The 16,194-nt window shown below is 38.6% G+C and overlaps 1 protein-coding gene across 1 annotated transcript in view; it reads right to left on the bottom strand.

Moving 5' to 3' along the window:
- The window catches only part of SLC38A9 (solute carrier family 38 member 9), a 44,137-nt gene that overhangs the window by 9,067 nt on the left and 18,876 nt on the right, over nucleotides 1–16,194 (bottom strand). The window contains exons 9-13 of the mRNA XM_083816989.1: nucleotides 13,911–14,108; nucleotides 12,176–12,283; nucleotides 9,253–9,359; nucleotides 3,224–3,337; nucleotides 1,723–1,871 (exon numbers count right to left, since the gene is read on the bottom strand). Coding sequence (XP_083673115.1) covers nucleotides 1,723–1,871; nucleotides 3,224–3,337; nucleotides 9,253–9,359; nucleotides 12,176–12,283; nucleotides 13,911–14,108 — 676 coding nt within the window. The remainder of the gene's footprint in view (nucleotides 1–1,722; nucleotides 1,872–3,223; nucleotides 3,338–9,252; nucleotides 9,360–12,175; nucleotides 12,284–13,910; nucleotides 14,109–16,194) is intronic.

Here is a 16,194-nt window from a genome sequence, read left to right as displayed (position 1 = left end):
CTTCTTGGAAAAGTGATATGGAAATGGTGCTACTGAAGAAGGATCATCAGCTTTGGCTGCTGGTGAGAACCAGTCATCAAAAGGTATTTCACAAGCTGGTCATAGGTCTTTACCATCCTCCTAGAGACAGGTCCTGTGCTTGTTACCAGTCTTCAGCCAGTCCCCATTGCACAGAAAAAACAAGGGTTGACCTTGTTGGCTATAAATATACAGAAGCTGGCACCTGGATATCATTTAAGTGACATTTGTGCTATGTTTGAGATAGCTGGGATACTAAAGAGAGACGCATACAGACAAAATGTACTACTTCATCTCCATTAGTGAACTAGCTATATAAGTAGCTTCAAAGAAACCATTTCTGACATCTCACAAATTTAAAATACCTCCCTCTAAAGAGTCTTTAAAAAAGACAGAAAAAAAGAAAGAAAGGAAAAGAGTGAAGCTACCCACAGGACATCCTGGAGACGAGAACAATGTATTTGCATCATCACATTCGTCATACCACAAAGGCTTAAAACAGCAAGCTTGAGCTAACCCAAGCAGAGACTGGTATAAAGGTGTAGATTTTTGGAGAGGGCAGGAGGGAAACAACTATTCTGGTCAGGGAGTAACTGGGGGGAGGAGATGGGAAGAGGCACATCTACATAACATAAAGGACATGGCTATTTCCCAATGGCTGTGAAATCCATGTTTAGCACTTAAATCAGTTGTTTCCAATAGTAGTAGCTTGCAGCAGTTCCTAAACGTCTCTTTAACTTTGAATTGAGTAAAATTTAGCATCAAAAAAAGCAGGCACTTATTTCACTACCTAATTTTAGGCATCCAATTTCTAGACCTTTTCATATCTATTTTAGGACCCAGAAGAAACCCGAAACTTTTAACAATGTCTTCCCAGACCTATATGCTACTGCTTATGCCACAGAGGAAATGCACATTGCTTCCTGGGGTATTTTTTTCCTTCCCTCCATCAACAGTAATTCACAATATAAAATAAGAAACTCTGAGATAAATACCAACTTCTCAGCTGTGACAAATTCAGACAACACCCCAAATATAAACGTTCTAGGTTTTATTTAAAAAAAACAAAAACAAAAACAAAAACACTAAAATTGAAATCTGGATGAGCTCTTCCCTGGAGTTTAGGCAGTGTACAAATGTAAGGGTGTGGCTCATCTCTGAAATTAGCATGTGAAAAGTTATTTTTATAAGCACAGCAGCAGTCTAGATACCAGGACTAACAACTCACTTAGCTATTAGCTGTTTAAAAACAGCCAGATGATTACTACCTATGAACAATCAAAACTCATGCTGTGCCCTGAAAGGTTAATATGCAGAACACATGTCCTTCAGAATGTAAAGATTGCTTGATATGTTTCTGAACTGAAAAAAAGATTTTTTTTCCTGTACAAAAATGCATGACAAAGGAACTGTGTTGACAAAATTCCTCTGTTTATTGACAAATTGAAGAGCTAAAACAAAACATCCCTCCCCCCTCCTCCTTCCACTCTGCCAAGCTGTAGCAGTCTATAGCTGTAGCAGGCAAGAGTTTACTTTGCATGCCTATTCAAACTTTGCCTCAACAAACATTGTGAAATTAGCTTTTGAAATGTACCTAATGCACCAAAGGAAACTCCCAAAAGCTCAGCCAACTTTCTGACAACGAACACAAAAGGCTAGTTAAGTAAAATGTGCCACGGTCTCGTCAAAGGGTAGTCTTCTTACCTTGGGTAAGCATTTCCAAAAACCTGTCTTAATAGCTGGACCCGTGCCAGATAGCCCAACAGTGGATATACAGTCATCATCTGGAACAGCAGGAATATTCTTGCAATAAATGACATGACGTCGTTGCTGGGAAAGTTATCTAGAAAATTCTAAAAAAAGGAATAATGTTACATTTATCAGTGGTGGCTTGATTACCTTTATGTCTTGATTTTTAATACCTGTGTGCAAGAAAGAAATGGGTAAAAGCCAATGAATGGGTAAAAGCCACTATAATTGTAAAAACAACTCCCTAGCACAGAGTACTCTTTCTCCCTTTTACAATTGTTACACCACCAAACACCACCTAATATTTTAATATTAAAGGACTGATGCCAGCTTTCTTATTAACAGTATATTTTCTAGTCTTGGGAGCATCTTAAAACAATCAAGGCATGAAACAGCTACCTGAATTGTTATGTAAATGAATTCAGATGCTCCTTTTACCTGTCATATCATATCTAGACACTAAAAATAGGTATTGAATATGTAAAATTAGATCACAAACAAATAAGAAAAGGATCGTATACTCTAAGTGTAAACACCTGAAAAACAGAGTAGTATAAGACTTAGATATCATGGAAATATATAAGTGGCTTCATAACATTTAGGATAACTACAGAAAATAAACTTAAAAAAAGAAATGAACAAAACACTTGTCATTTATTATTTAACTGTAGACTTTACTCCATGAAGTTACTTCAGATGGTTCAAAAAAAATAATGCTTGGTTAAACAGCAGTACCAGTTCTAATTAACATACAATCTCAGGAAGCCTTTCACAGCTCCTTTATTGGTAAATACTACGCAGGAGACGTGGAACACCTTGCATAAAATGGATCACCAGTTGACAACTCTTATCTTTGAAGTAGTTGAGGGTAAGGGAATCAGCCTTGCCTATAGGCAGAGAAGAGTTAAATAGCCTTCACAGCAATAATTACATGTGGTGCTGTTATCTGAAGAACTTTGTTGGCAAGGCCCACCACAGTGTTAGACTCCAAACCTATCAATAGAAAGGACTCCTATATGAATACACTTTCATTCCCTTTTATGTTTATTATTTTTTATTTTTGGAGGGGCGGGGTGGAGCTAGTACCTGAAACTAGCCCCAACGAGTGGGATCTGCCACTGCACACACAATTGAATATAATACTTTTCAGGATTGAAGAATCTAAGGAAATTGAAGCCTGTACTATTCATTTTGGTCTTTTCTTCATCACTTTCACAGAGCATTTATTTAATGTTTGTTTTTAGAGAACTGCTGGCAACCAGACATGAATGCTAATGAGATAGCATAAGCATTACTCATCTGCTTGTGGTACTGCCCCTGAAGCATTAGCCAACTGACCAGAGTGAAGAACAGATGTGTCTGCTGGGGTGAATCATGAGGCAAGGAGTAGTAGGTTTTTTTAAACATATTCATTTAAAAGTCAAGGGTCAATATATAGTACAGTAAAACATCTCACCTGTTCAATGCATTCTTTGGATAGTGGTGGAGAAGGAAAAGATGCAAAAATTATCACTCCGACATATAGATATGTTAATCCCACCAGTAAGTAAGCAATGGAGAGGTCTCTCACCTGAGGAAGAATAAAATATTATTTTGGCCAGCACTGACACACCGAAACAGGTAACAAAAAAAAATCACTAAAATATTTCTATTGCATTTGCTAGATACTTTTATATTTTGTGTTTGTAATTATTAATTACTTTTACATTTTTACTTTTACTTTTTATTTCTTGAATGGGGATTTCAAATCTGGTCCTGGATCAGACCAGGAAACTGCAAGATAACTTGAATTTAAGCTAGGTAAATCTTACACACCTATCTAGATATGGAAAGGATACAAGAAAAAGATATTCCAATAGATGTAGCATGTTATTACCAGATGTACAAACATACACATATAATTTAAACGTACATATTATTAAAACAAAAAGCTCCCCTCCTTTCTTGTTCTCAGCTATTACTACTAAGAACCACGGGACACAGTGACAGTTGTTAAAGACAAAGCCCACCAATGACGTATAATAAGTCTTTTGTCCAGACTAAAATTTTATGATTAAAGACATTGGCATACCCAGCTGCGTATATAACAGAGGATGATGTGCAGACTCCAAAATAGAAATTAATACATCAAGCATCTGCACGAATGCTGTGATAACGGAAGACACAGCTGATATATCATTACATAAAAATTACAAATATAACCCAAATAAAACTAAGGCATTTGTATGCAGAGAGGTATATATGTCCTTTAGCTTATTATTGTATTACATAATGCCTCTGGGCGTTATATAAAATTTGCCTATCTGCTTTGTTACTAAATGTCTATAAATGCTCCAGATAAGTAAACTAAGTAATAGTCAAAGATTTTTAGGAGACAGTGCTGAAGCTAGGCTGATAAACCCATTTTTAAATGTGTTACATATGTTCACTTCTGAAAACTCTGACAATATTTATAATATATCTAGTATGTAAAAACTATTGAACTAGACAAAATTTATCGGAAGTTTGTTAGCAACGTTTAGTATTAGAATTTAAGTAGCAAATCTTCTCAAGTATTTTATAAAGTTGCAGGATTCACATACACATTTACCTAACCTAATAGCAGTGTGCTTATAGTGTTACCTTTCTACATCAATTTATTTTTTTAGCAATAAATAAAGGCAGGCCCTTTTTATAGTCAGAAACTATATTCTATATAAGTTTATGCTATGCTACAAGACACTCATTACCTTGTAGCAAACCATTTGTTCAGAGGCTGCTAACAATTGGGCTTCTTAAAGGATTACTACTAATGCTTCAAAATATGACCCTATTTTCCTATGACTAAGAAGCAAATCTTATTAGCACAGGCACAGCACCAACTTTATTAGGTCTATATGTCTTCCAGACCGGGATTTTATGGCATCCAGCCAGCTCACAGAGCATGGGCTTGCTCACTTCTCTGCATGGAAATGTTTCCCTAAAGTGTTCATTCACACTATCTCCTTGAGAAAAGAAGCATATTTCACACCTTTCTGGGATCTTCTGAAGGCAGGCTGTCCCTGATGAAAATACGCACATGGTAGGTTACAAGTTTCAAGAAAAGTTCTGAACTGAAAACTGGAATCTCCTGCTCACTTTGCCAGTGCAAAGAAGATCAACGCCTTTTTCCCTATCAGTCCACAAGAGACCAACGATCTTTCTGATCAGACATCAAGGCGCTGCTAATGCATAACCCCAGGGTGGCCCTTGTACGCCCCGACAGCTACACATTTCCAGCTGCAACCTCTTCCTGTTGCTGATCAGTTATATACAGCTGGAACACGCTTCTCTAGTCCACTCTCCTTGCACTGGTCACTGAGTAAGGACTACAAGCTTCATCAGAGGTTGCGCAATAAAATTTTCTTTAAATTATTCCCAGAATTTCTCCACATTGCTATGACAAATACTTGCAGTTGTGAGGTCAAGAAATCTCAAAAGAAATTTATGCTACTTCTTTTGGACTGCACTTGATTAAGGGTTGCTAGTTGGTGTGCTGTTACCACTATTACTTGTGGTTATACTAGCCAGTCTGTGTTCCTACAGTTTCTCAAGAGTGTCTGCTTTAATCTGTACTAAAACTAAATGCTGACATGATTTTGATAATGTACTTTTATATCACATGACACAATGTAGCCTTGACTCAGGTGCTGTCACAACATACAAAATACCCAGATTTTGATTTCCATAAGCAACAAAAAAAAATAGTGAAAACTCAAAAAACAGTATTTATTTCTTCTCACACGTCAGCTGCACTGCAAATATCTGTTTCTGAGTAAGAAAAAGCCACTAAGAGGGTTATTTTCATAGACGTACATGTTTGCATGTAACTGGAACACCTTTTGATTAATGTTCAGGAGACCTGGGTTCACTCCCTAAGGACCTTGACTACAAATACTGTTTAGACAGCATAATTACAGATAAAACTAAAGGACACATGGGGAGAGGTAAAAGGATTATTTTTAAATAACAGAGCAATAATCGCATTTGTCCATTTTAAATTTAATATTTAGACTTTTATAGTTATTTTTCTTCCGCTCTGGTGGAAGCTGCCTAAGCATAAAGAATACAGCAGCCCTTGCACCTAGATTTTATAATCTAAAAATCAAATGTAGAACAGATGGTTGAAAGAAGGAAGTATATGGGGGATCAGGGTGGAAGGGAAGTATCGCAAACAACATGCGGGTCACAGTCCATAAAGACTGACAGCTTGCCACCTGCCAAGCCCTTCTCAATACACCTGAAATAACAAGCAGCTTTTGAGACGGAAACTGGACAATGCTTTAGCTACAGTTACTGCCGACCAGGAGCTTTTCTGGTCAGACGCATGGGATGAAGCATTAAAAGCGTCTCTGGAGGAACACAAAATTGGGTGACTGGGGCTGGTAACAGCTGCAGAACAGAGGCAGAAATTGGCCTTCTAAAAAAAGGATGAGTGATAAATCAGGTGAAGCTAACTTTAAAAGAGCTCTGAAAGTACAAGATGTTATATTACAAGCCACAGATGAGTACCCAGGCACAGGCTGGACCTGTGGCACAGGGCTGGATGCAGCACAGCAAAGGCTCTGTGGCTCCACTGGCCCTTCCTCTGAAATGCTGAAAAGAGCAGACAACTTTCAGTCTTTGTTTTCCCTGTTCCATGCCATGGGAAAACAGCTCCTTTTTTCTTCAGTACCACAGCGAATGCAAGTTCATATATTCAGCTTTTGCATAGGGAAGCCCATATTGGAATCAATTCATTTCAGATTGGTAACTTCCCAAAAGGCACATGCTGCCTCTGCAATACCTCACCTAGACTCTGATCAGTATCATAAAAACAGATATGACCTGTTCAAGTGCCAAGGGCAAGTGATAACATATAACAGGATGACAAAAGTACTTCACCAAGATCTGTAATGCTGTGCACAACCTTGGCTGGAAAGAGAATCTGATGGCAGAGCAGCATCAATGGAAGCTCACTCTGTTCATGGGTAATATGCAATGTTCTAATATTGCAGAAAATAAGCAGAACCTACAGCTCCATGCCTTCTGCAGTTGCTATGTGAACAAAAACCACCCTCCTGTTTCCAGCCTTTCGCCCTGGTAGGTCCACAAACAATGGGTAGGAGACAGCACTAGCACACAGAGCATGCTCCCCTGTAGCTCCTGCACAGGGCTTGTACAGATGCTCAGGAAACCAGATCACAGAAGTGAATCAGATGGAAGTTTTCAAACCAGCTCTCTGTGCAGTTGCATAAACATGCTGATAGATACAAGGGGGAAAGAGTGGGAGACAGGAGCAGGGAGAACATTACGTGGCCAGCAGGACAGCTCGACACTGAGCTGCAGATGAAAAACCGTGCTCAAAGGGCTTCTCCAGGCCCTGCTGCTGACATTTGGTTTACTCCAGTGCACTGCTCCTCTCACACCCACCACTGTATGGGAATAGCAGCCAGAGGAATCCTCCCCCATGTGTGTTTTAAACTTTGGGCAGTTATGCATACCTCTTACCAGAATGGAAGCTGCAATTGTTTTGGATTTCTGACGACATAAAAGGAATGTTATTGTGTTTCTTACTTTTTTTTTTTCCACCTCACCAAAGAGTGGTTCTTATGACCACTGGTTTCAGCAAGTTGTACTTTCCCAGATTGTCAAGTTCTGTGCCTTCTCACAGAACTCTGGTGGAAGTGACATGTTAGCGTGTTGATCCATTAAGCAGCAGAGTCTCCATCCGATCTCCATGAGACACTGATGTAAGAAAACATCTTGTTGATGTAAATGCGTAGGAAGAAGTACCCTCTATCTGTGACCAATCACAGAGGCTGAGAGCCAAATACATATGTAAACTTCCCACTTAGTCCAGCAGATCAGTGAAATAATCACAAAACAGCTCTTCAGGAACATCAGTGATTCATTAACATTTGCAAAGCACTTTGCATAGGTGAAAAGCTCCTGTACAACTACAAACAGCAAGAAACATGCCAAGACATCTCTAGCCAAATAAAACTCCCAGAAAATCTGTGTACAGATTTAGCTCTCATTGCAAAGCTTTCCTGCTATACTAAACGGTGTTCCTTCTGTGCAATTTGAACGCTCTTTTGCAGTGCAACAGTCTTGTTGAGGGCTGGGAATCCATGCTAGGGCTGACCTCGAAATCCAACTTAAACCCCAGGGAGGGCGTTTAGAAAAGCTGATTCAAATGCAGGCAGCGTTTCTTCCTTAACACAGGAAGCACAAACCGGAGGAGATTGCAGATACTACTCTCTGCAGCTCTTATTGCTTCCTTCAATATAAATGGAGGGGGTAGGGCCACAAGAAAAAGTCTTGAAAGTGGCACAGAGGCAGTAGTCCTGCTCTGCATAAAAAACTAACTGCAGAAGTGACAGTGCCTTTAAAATGTGAAAACCACAGCTAAGAAAAAACATATTTCCTTCTTCCATATTGTAATATTTTATCAGGAAAACTCACCGAGAAGAATTTGCTTAGTTTTCTTTCTCCGGAGTACTGCTAACCCACTCTTTAGTTGTTAAACTACTTTCAGAATTGTGTGCAAAACACAAGAAGCCTTCCTAGAGGAGAATTCCTTACTCCTTTTTGGAGGGGCATCACCATCAGCTGACCTTGTTTCACAGGGACAGTCACCTCACTGCATTGGCACATAATCTGAACTTTGCCTCTGAGTAATCAAAACAGATGAACCAGTCTTTGGCCCAGCTAACACTTAAAAATCTTTTTATGTTATTGTAGTTACCTTTCCAACTAAGATTTTAATGAAGCTGGACAAGAATCCTGGAAAGTACTGGAGGAAAAAAAATCAAAGCAATTACAGCAGAGAGGTACTCAAACTCTGTATCATGCTTACTCCGTTTTGTATTTTTAAGATGGGAAGATACTAAGAATGCAGTTTCACCTGGATGAGCAGTACATAACATTTTAAAGGGGTGAAGGATCAGTGCAAAGACTAGGTATTTGCAGAAGTTCCCAACCCAGGTTTCCAACTTTGGGGATTACCTAAATAAGTTCAAGTTTCTCTACAAACCTTGAGTTTTTACACAAACCTACTACAGCAGCTCTCAGAAAAGATGTTACCTAGAACTCAACATTATTTTTCAGTATTCCACCAGAATCAGTTCTGTGCTCAAGATTCTCCTCTATTTTTTGTTTTAAAATCGATCACTTTTCCTACAGCAACTTTGTCAGTCTTTCTGCCTCTTATGTGTAATTTGTCCATTTAATGCCAAAATGACCACAAATAAACCTGGGATTCTCCTTATGGCTTTAATTTGAATACATTCATAATGCATGTGTAACTCATTAGTAGCCAGTGAAACGTGTGTATAGCTGGTTTCTTATCAGATCAGAAGAATGATTTACATTTTCTGAAACTATTACAGTCCCTGAATCAATTTCAAGAGAAGCAGACAGGAAAAAATTAGTGTCACCTGGCAACCTATATACAAATCAGCAAAGTCTTGTGAAATTACTTACATTGTTTTCTTGATTCTTGTTGTTTTGAAGAAGAGTGATGACACAATTGTGGATGAAGAAGGCAAGTGTCAGAACTCCTGTAAGCTGGGGGAAGAGAATTCTAAACTCTAAAGGGGAGGAGAAAAAAGTGTTAATAACTTGCTTCCGTGAAACAAACAATGCCAAAATTCAGAGGACATCTAATGCTGTGGAGTCTACTGGCAAAAACATGAACAGTCAAGTTGAAATGGGAAAATCTGTCTTTGAACATAGGCAACACAATATTTAATTATTACAAAACGCATGAAGACAGTGGCTACTATATAACATACTCTCCAGGAACGTTTCTCACATATCAAAAAGTTTCTCAACCATCAAAGTTCATCAGGTAATCTAGGACTTACACACATAAGCTTTTTTCTTCTCAACAGTGTAACTCCAAAGCATTTCTGAGGCGGGAATTGGTTTAACTGAAGCTGTATATATATTGGTCCCCGAAAAGGGAGATAGGAAGCAATCATATGTTCTGTGAGCATCCTCTGTTTTTAGAATGGCCATGAACAGCAAATCAGTTATGCTATCAGAGGAAAACTGACATCTGCAGATGTTTAGGATGTGCTTCTTTGCTTCTTCCAAAAGATGGCACAAAGAAAGGTAGAGCGACTTCTTGTCTTACCATACCCTTTTACAGCAGCTACGGTGCCTATTTTTTTCTCTTTTTTGTCTCCCTGGAGCATTGTTCTGCTTCTTTCCATACTTGAATGTTAACATTCTCTAGAGTTTTTTCTGGAAGTGCTGCAACTGGTCTAAGAATTTACCAATGCCATAACATTATTAAAGCACCATTTTTGTTGATATTATACAAGGATATATGTACATTTTAGAGTATTACAACAAATGGAGATCCCTGAGCTAGCTAAGCTTTTGGAAAACACCAATAATATAGCAAAACACTCATCAGAGGCTCACTAACCCTCATAGATCAAATCACACAGAGCTCCATGCAAACACTTCTAAACCAGATTTCTCTAAATTGCTTTGAAGTCAGCCAGGTAAACACACCCCAGGCAATTAACAAAGGACTCATCCAGGTTGCCAGAATATGCCTTCCCTAGGGCTGGATTCACTGTCTCTTCAATACCTACCTAGCATGATGTGTTACCAACAGAATTCAGAGTGCAAGCAAGTTTGGGGCGTGTTTTCCAAGCACTATTTTAACTTCAATAATAAAAATCAGACTGATGGATTCAGAATTTCTCTTAGTGCTGTGTTTTCCCCATCACTACAACAACCAGTTTTAGCTGGACTTGTATGTATTTAGCTACATACTTTGGCTATCTCCTAGCCGTACTAGCCACATTGCCAAAATAATCACACTACTGGGTGCTCCATTTCTTAGTGACCATCAGCACACATATGATACTGTAATTCATTTTATACTAGGACTGATGAATAGATCTTTGGACCTGAACTTCAAGATGCTTAAAACCTGCTTTTTTAGACTTAGGCTGGTTTCTGGCTTACATGGGTTAATGAACCATAGTTTGGTTGAATTTTCTCCAGCATAATAAAGAGTTTGTAAATATAAGTCCATTGCAAGTATTCAAGGACTGTCTGTTGTGGCAGCTCAGGTTAAAATTCTGTTTTCAGGGAATGCTCATATTGGGTTGCTCAGAGAGGTGTGTTGGCAGTGTAACCTACCTGTTATATACATATTGACCCCTGAAATTATTCACTGCAGTTCTCCTTGTCTAAATAAATCTCAGATTGGAGCAAGATCAAACATTTTTGTCTGTCTACGGACTTTGAGCAGTGTATATTAGAGTATTATTTATTCTTAATGCTACCTGTAAATAGAATGTCATACAAAATAAATCGGGTCATTAATGTAGACGCTAATCACCCAGTGCTTTAAAACCCAAATTGTTACATTACAGACAAAAGTAGTTTGTTAGTCCACAAAACACTGACTGGAAAGTAAATGCAGTGATGGAGGAAAACAGATAGTACACACAGCACTGTTTCAGAAGTACCTACATCTGTTCAGACCTATGTAAATTCTTATTTATGCTGCAGTAGTCAGAAGGATTCTTAGGGAATTAGGGAGATTAATAATTCATCCTCAAAGCATCTGCTCTGGCCTTGCACACAGGCATACTCGGCAAAAATTGCCCGGTTTTGAAGACTCAGCCAGAAAGGATGATCCTTTCTCCTCTTAGTGAGAAGACAAAGTTGAAGAAACTGTTCAACACAGACTTTCACCTGTTTCTTGGCATTCAGATCTTTAAATATGTTTCTAAATGCCTGGCTCAGATGAGGAAGGAATGATACTCGGCCATTATGGAAAAATGAACAAACAGATCTGATGATAGTCAGGGACTGGGGGGACAGGGAAGGGGAGTACTGGGTTTTAAGAAGATATCTTGGCCGAAAATACATGGAATGCACTAGCTAAGCTGTTTATTCTGCTCATTATTGTGCCAGATCAATTTCAGTTCAACTACAGAGCTGAATTGACCCCAAGGGAATGGTAGGAGAAGAACAAGAATAAGTAGCTGAAAGATTACTTCAACTATCATGTGAACACACTTAAACCAGTTGATTTTTATATTAGGAATTTTACTCAGTTAATTACGATCTGTATTTTACCCACTGAGTTGTTACTCATGTTGCCACAGTGCATTACCATAATTTCAAAGATTAGGTCAGATCTACTAGAAATGTGGAACAACTCTGGAGTTTCTTTTTTGATCCCCATGTTGCTCCAGTAATTCAAAACTCATTCTAATGTTTCAAATTATCCTTGTTAGCTTCTGCAATCCTACATTCTTGGTTCTAACAACAGTTTGTATCTCATGTATAAAACTGTTAGTACAGAGTTTATTGTGACTGGGAAACTAAAAATGCAGAAATCCACTTCATTAATGTATTTTATCCATCTTACCTGGTACAAAAAAATCATTCTCTGTAAACCAGTTGTATTCTAAGTGGATTCCTAGGTGAGCAGCCTTTACAGTAACCAAAAGAATTAAGTAGACAACTGAAACCGTACCTAGAAAAGACAAGACCAAACGAACATCATGAGACAATAGAAAGTATTTTTGCTGTATTTATTCTTGCTCCATCCAACTAGTTACCAGTAGCCTAAACTCTTACAGTTGCTATTCATTCTTAAAAACACAATATGGTTCTAAACTTTCTTTTTCTTTCCCTCTGACCTGTAAAAGAAAGAGAGCAATGCGCTTGCACCCAATGCAGGTTTTCAGTATGTTATATGTTTTCCAGATACTGCACTAGTCATAGACGAAGAAGTATCCAGCAATCACTGGTGCTGCATAGGTAGGGAGATCTCTAGACAGTAACAGATGGATTCCAGTTTCATCTGGCAGGATTTTAATCTGACATGGGACACAGCTGGCCACAGAAGCACAGCTATTACAATGTCCATTCAGTACTCAACTGTTTAAACCAAATAGACCAGTGAGAGATAATTAATGCTTACTGCAGTTGTCAACTTTACCCAGGGATCTCAAAGCTTGATAACAACATTTCATAACTACTGATTTAAACCTTGTCATGATCATAAACTTGGAGAACCTTGATCATAATGCAGGATTTGAATTCCATCTTTTTGGTTCAGAGTCTTCCAGCAATACTCTGAAAACTACAGACTCCAGACAAGATCACACATGGGTATAAATGTCTTGCTGTGTCTGCATGTGGGATGGAGAACATACGATGCATTTGAAAGAGAGGGGCAGAAGAATGTCAGAATAACTACTCTGAAGGAAAAAACTGAAGGAAACCATGCACCAGCAATTAAGACTACTGTGATGCAACCTCCAGGCTAATAATACTGCATTATCTCCAAGGCTGCAAAACAAATCCAAGGAAATCATCATTTGATTACACAGAGCATAGTCAAGGAATTAAGTAGAGAAAAGGTTCTGTACTTGAGGATCTGCTTAACAGCTAAAATATTCCATAGTTTCAAGACTTAGGTTTCTGTAAGTGTGAAGATAAGTAAGAGTTTTCTATTGAGATTAATTTCAGTACCTCAAAAATAGCTTTCCAATTCTTGTCCTATAAAAATTAAAGTTTACAAAAACTAAAGAAAACCAACACCTTCTGCATTAGATAATAACCTACTGAAGTTATGAGAAAATTTATGCTTTAATCCTCACGTTAGTTCTCAAATAAAAAACAGCTGCCCATGATATGGTGCTTATTTTAAAAGCAGACACAATTACAGCTAGGTCTTACTTGATAAAATATTTTCTTACCCCTAATGTTATATCACAGATTGACAGTCTATGTAAAAGCCTTACTTTCTATACAGAAGCACTACCACTTACTCAAAGTTCTGTGTTGTGTTTTCAGATCCAAGCTCTAATTAAGAGTCACACTGGAACAGAGGACAAATAAGGCCCTCAATTACATGTAATTACCTGTAATGGAGGTCCATTGCCTCCTTCACAATACGAGTCCATCTTTTTCAAACTGTTATGTGCTCCACATCTTTTTCCCCCTTTCTCTTCAGCATAGGCTTCCACTGTTTTCTATATATTTTATATATATATAAAATATATATATATATATATATTAGAGGAGTAACTTCCACTGTTTTCTATATATTTTAGCCACAATGAACCAGTGCTTTATTAGTATTTGTTACCTACCCAGGACGTTAAACTTTGCAAAGAAGGATGGAGACTTCAGATTTAGCAGGGGCAGAAGAACGGCAATCAGGTAAAATGGTACTGTTTGTGATTTGTTCCACCACTCCTCAAAGAGCTCAAAGCCTGTACTGTTGCCAGAAGAAAACACCATACTCCCGTTCTGTGGTGTGTGATCACCAGCAGCGCTTGGGCAAATGACTGGAAAGGAAAAGAAAAATATCCCCAGATTAAAAGGATTTTACATGCACAGAATTTTCACAGCTAAGATCCCATAATTTCTGGAGTGTGTTTTACCCCTGGGAATAGGATCACTCAAAAGCAATGTTCAACAACGCAGTTCCTAACTTCTAGTTGTTTCCTTATGAGGGGTTCAGTGCTAAGATTTCACTGCTAGTCACTTTGTACTTTAGGCTGACAAATGCCACTGTTTTTTCAGCCAAGCACAACAGAGACATACATTTGTTTGTAGCCTGAATTGTAGAATAGGGTAATCCTTCAGGGTCGCATATCCTCCTCACCTGTGTCCAATGCCTACAGGCACCTGCACAAATTGAGTCATAGCAGCGCATCTCCTCATTTGGCTATATACTTAGCATTGTGATCTGCCCTTGCACACTGAAGTTAAGATTATATGAACCAATGCAAGAGCATCTGTCTACAGAAGAGCCTACATGAATGCATTGTGCCCTGGGAACACATGAACAGGATGACAAGAAATCTACAACTACCAATGGCGGGTCTAAAACTCATTTACCAAAGCAAAACACCCCATCATCTTGGTGCCATGGCAGGTGCAAGTAAGTCACAGCAGGAAAATACAGCAGAAGCAACTTAAGATGTACACCCGCAATGCTGCCAAAAGGGAATGTCACACTTGTTACATAGTGGCTGATCAATGGCAGCACTTGGACAAGTGACTGGAACAAAACCAACCAGCCAAAACATCCCCTGATGAAAATGTACTTATTTGCTTTTTGTTAAAATCAGCAATTCTTTCTAACACATGCCTACAGAGTTATGTGGTGAAATATGAACCTGTCTTATGCTCTTAGTTTCTTCCTTCAAATCTTGGCATTCCACAAAACTTTAAAGCCTCCCTCCCACACTGGCTTCATGCCTGTTCCATTGCAAAGGCAAAGGTGTATTAAGCGTTCTATCAAGCTTATTGAGACCATTACATGATTTCCAGTTTTCTAATTTGCCTTCTCTCCTTTGCTTGTAAGGGGATTGTTTCACAGACCTTGCAAAATGCTTTGTTCTTTGTCATTTCCTTGGTATCCCCAGATGCCCTGCCATGAGTAATTTCAGCATCCAGCAGCCCTTTATTTTGTGCAGCAGCTGCATTAAATCTTCCAGTCACTGGAGGATGCTGTGGAATACGGTTACCTACTTTGTCTCTAACTTACACCCCTGCTGCCTAAGAATGGGACAAAACAGCTGAAGCAGGAGAGAGCACAAGAGAAAGAACACAGCAGCAGCTACCGGTGCCTTGCTGGTAGGGACTGCAGGAGAAACAGGATTCAACTTTAGCTCAAATGCAAATCAACTGGTTTTGTCTGACTCCAAACAGCTGCTCTCCAGAAACACTGCTACAACTAGTGTGATGCACAGCTGTATGGCTAGTTGTGAAACGTTTCCCTATTCTCACAACTGCCTAGGATAAAGAAAATTTTCTGCTTCATAACAAAGAACTACACATCCAGTTTCTACAGAAAGGCAAAAAGATCAGATACTGACAATGTACAAGCTCCTGCCTTCACTGTGCATTATTTTCTGCCTACTTGAGAACTCTCAACAGCTTTCTTCAAACGTGACTGCAGTTTCTTGCCCTAATTGTGCATGTCAGACTTTCCACAAAAAACAAATGGCCACTCGCGTAGTTGGACAGTTGTTTCTTTCTGTGTTCAGCAGTTAAAAAAAAAATGCTTACAGCTTTTTTAAAATAAAAATGTTCTTGCAGAGCTACTGAAGAGCAAAGACACCCCAGCCAAGAATTTTCTACAGGATACAGATCTGCTGTGCCCCAGTTTCAGGGTGCAAAAGTTAAAATTCCTTAAGGCAATTCCTCATTGTGCAACAGCTAAGAAGTCTAACATTCATGGTTTTTAGGAGTACCTACCTGGGTATACACAAACTTGTAATTTGTCTTGCCTCCCTCCTCCCCTGCTGTTTTGTTTTGTTTTAAATTATTAAGCTTTCTACCTGTGTGGTTATTTGTAGAAGTAAAAACCCCAGATGGAAAATACTAGTTTTTAAAAACAAAGCTATAACTTATGCTATACAC

This window comes from Anser anser (genome assembly GCF_964211835.1).
Source record: "Anser anser genome assembly, chromosome: Z".
NCBI lineage: Eukaryota > Metazoa > Chordata > Aves > Anseriformes > Anatidae > Anser > Anser anser.
This window is presented reverse-complemented; position numbering and strand designations above follow the sequence as displayed.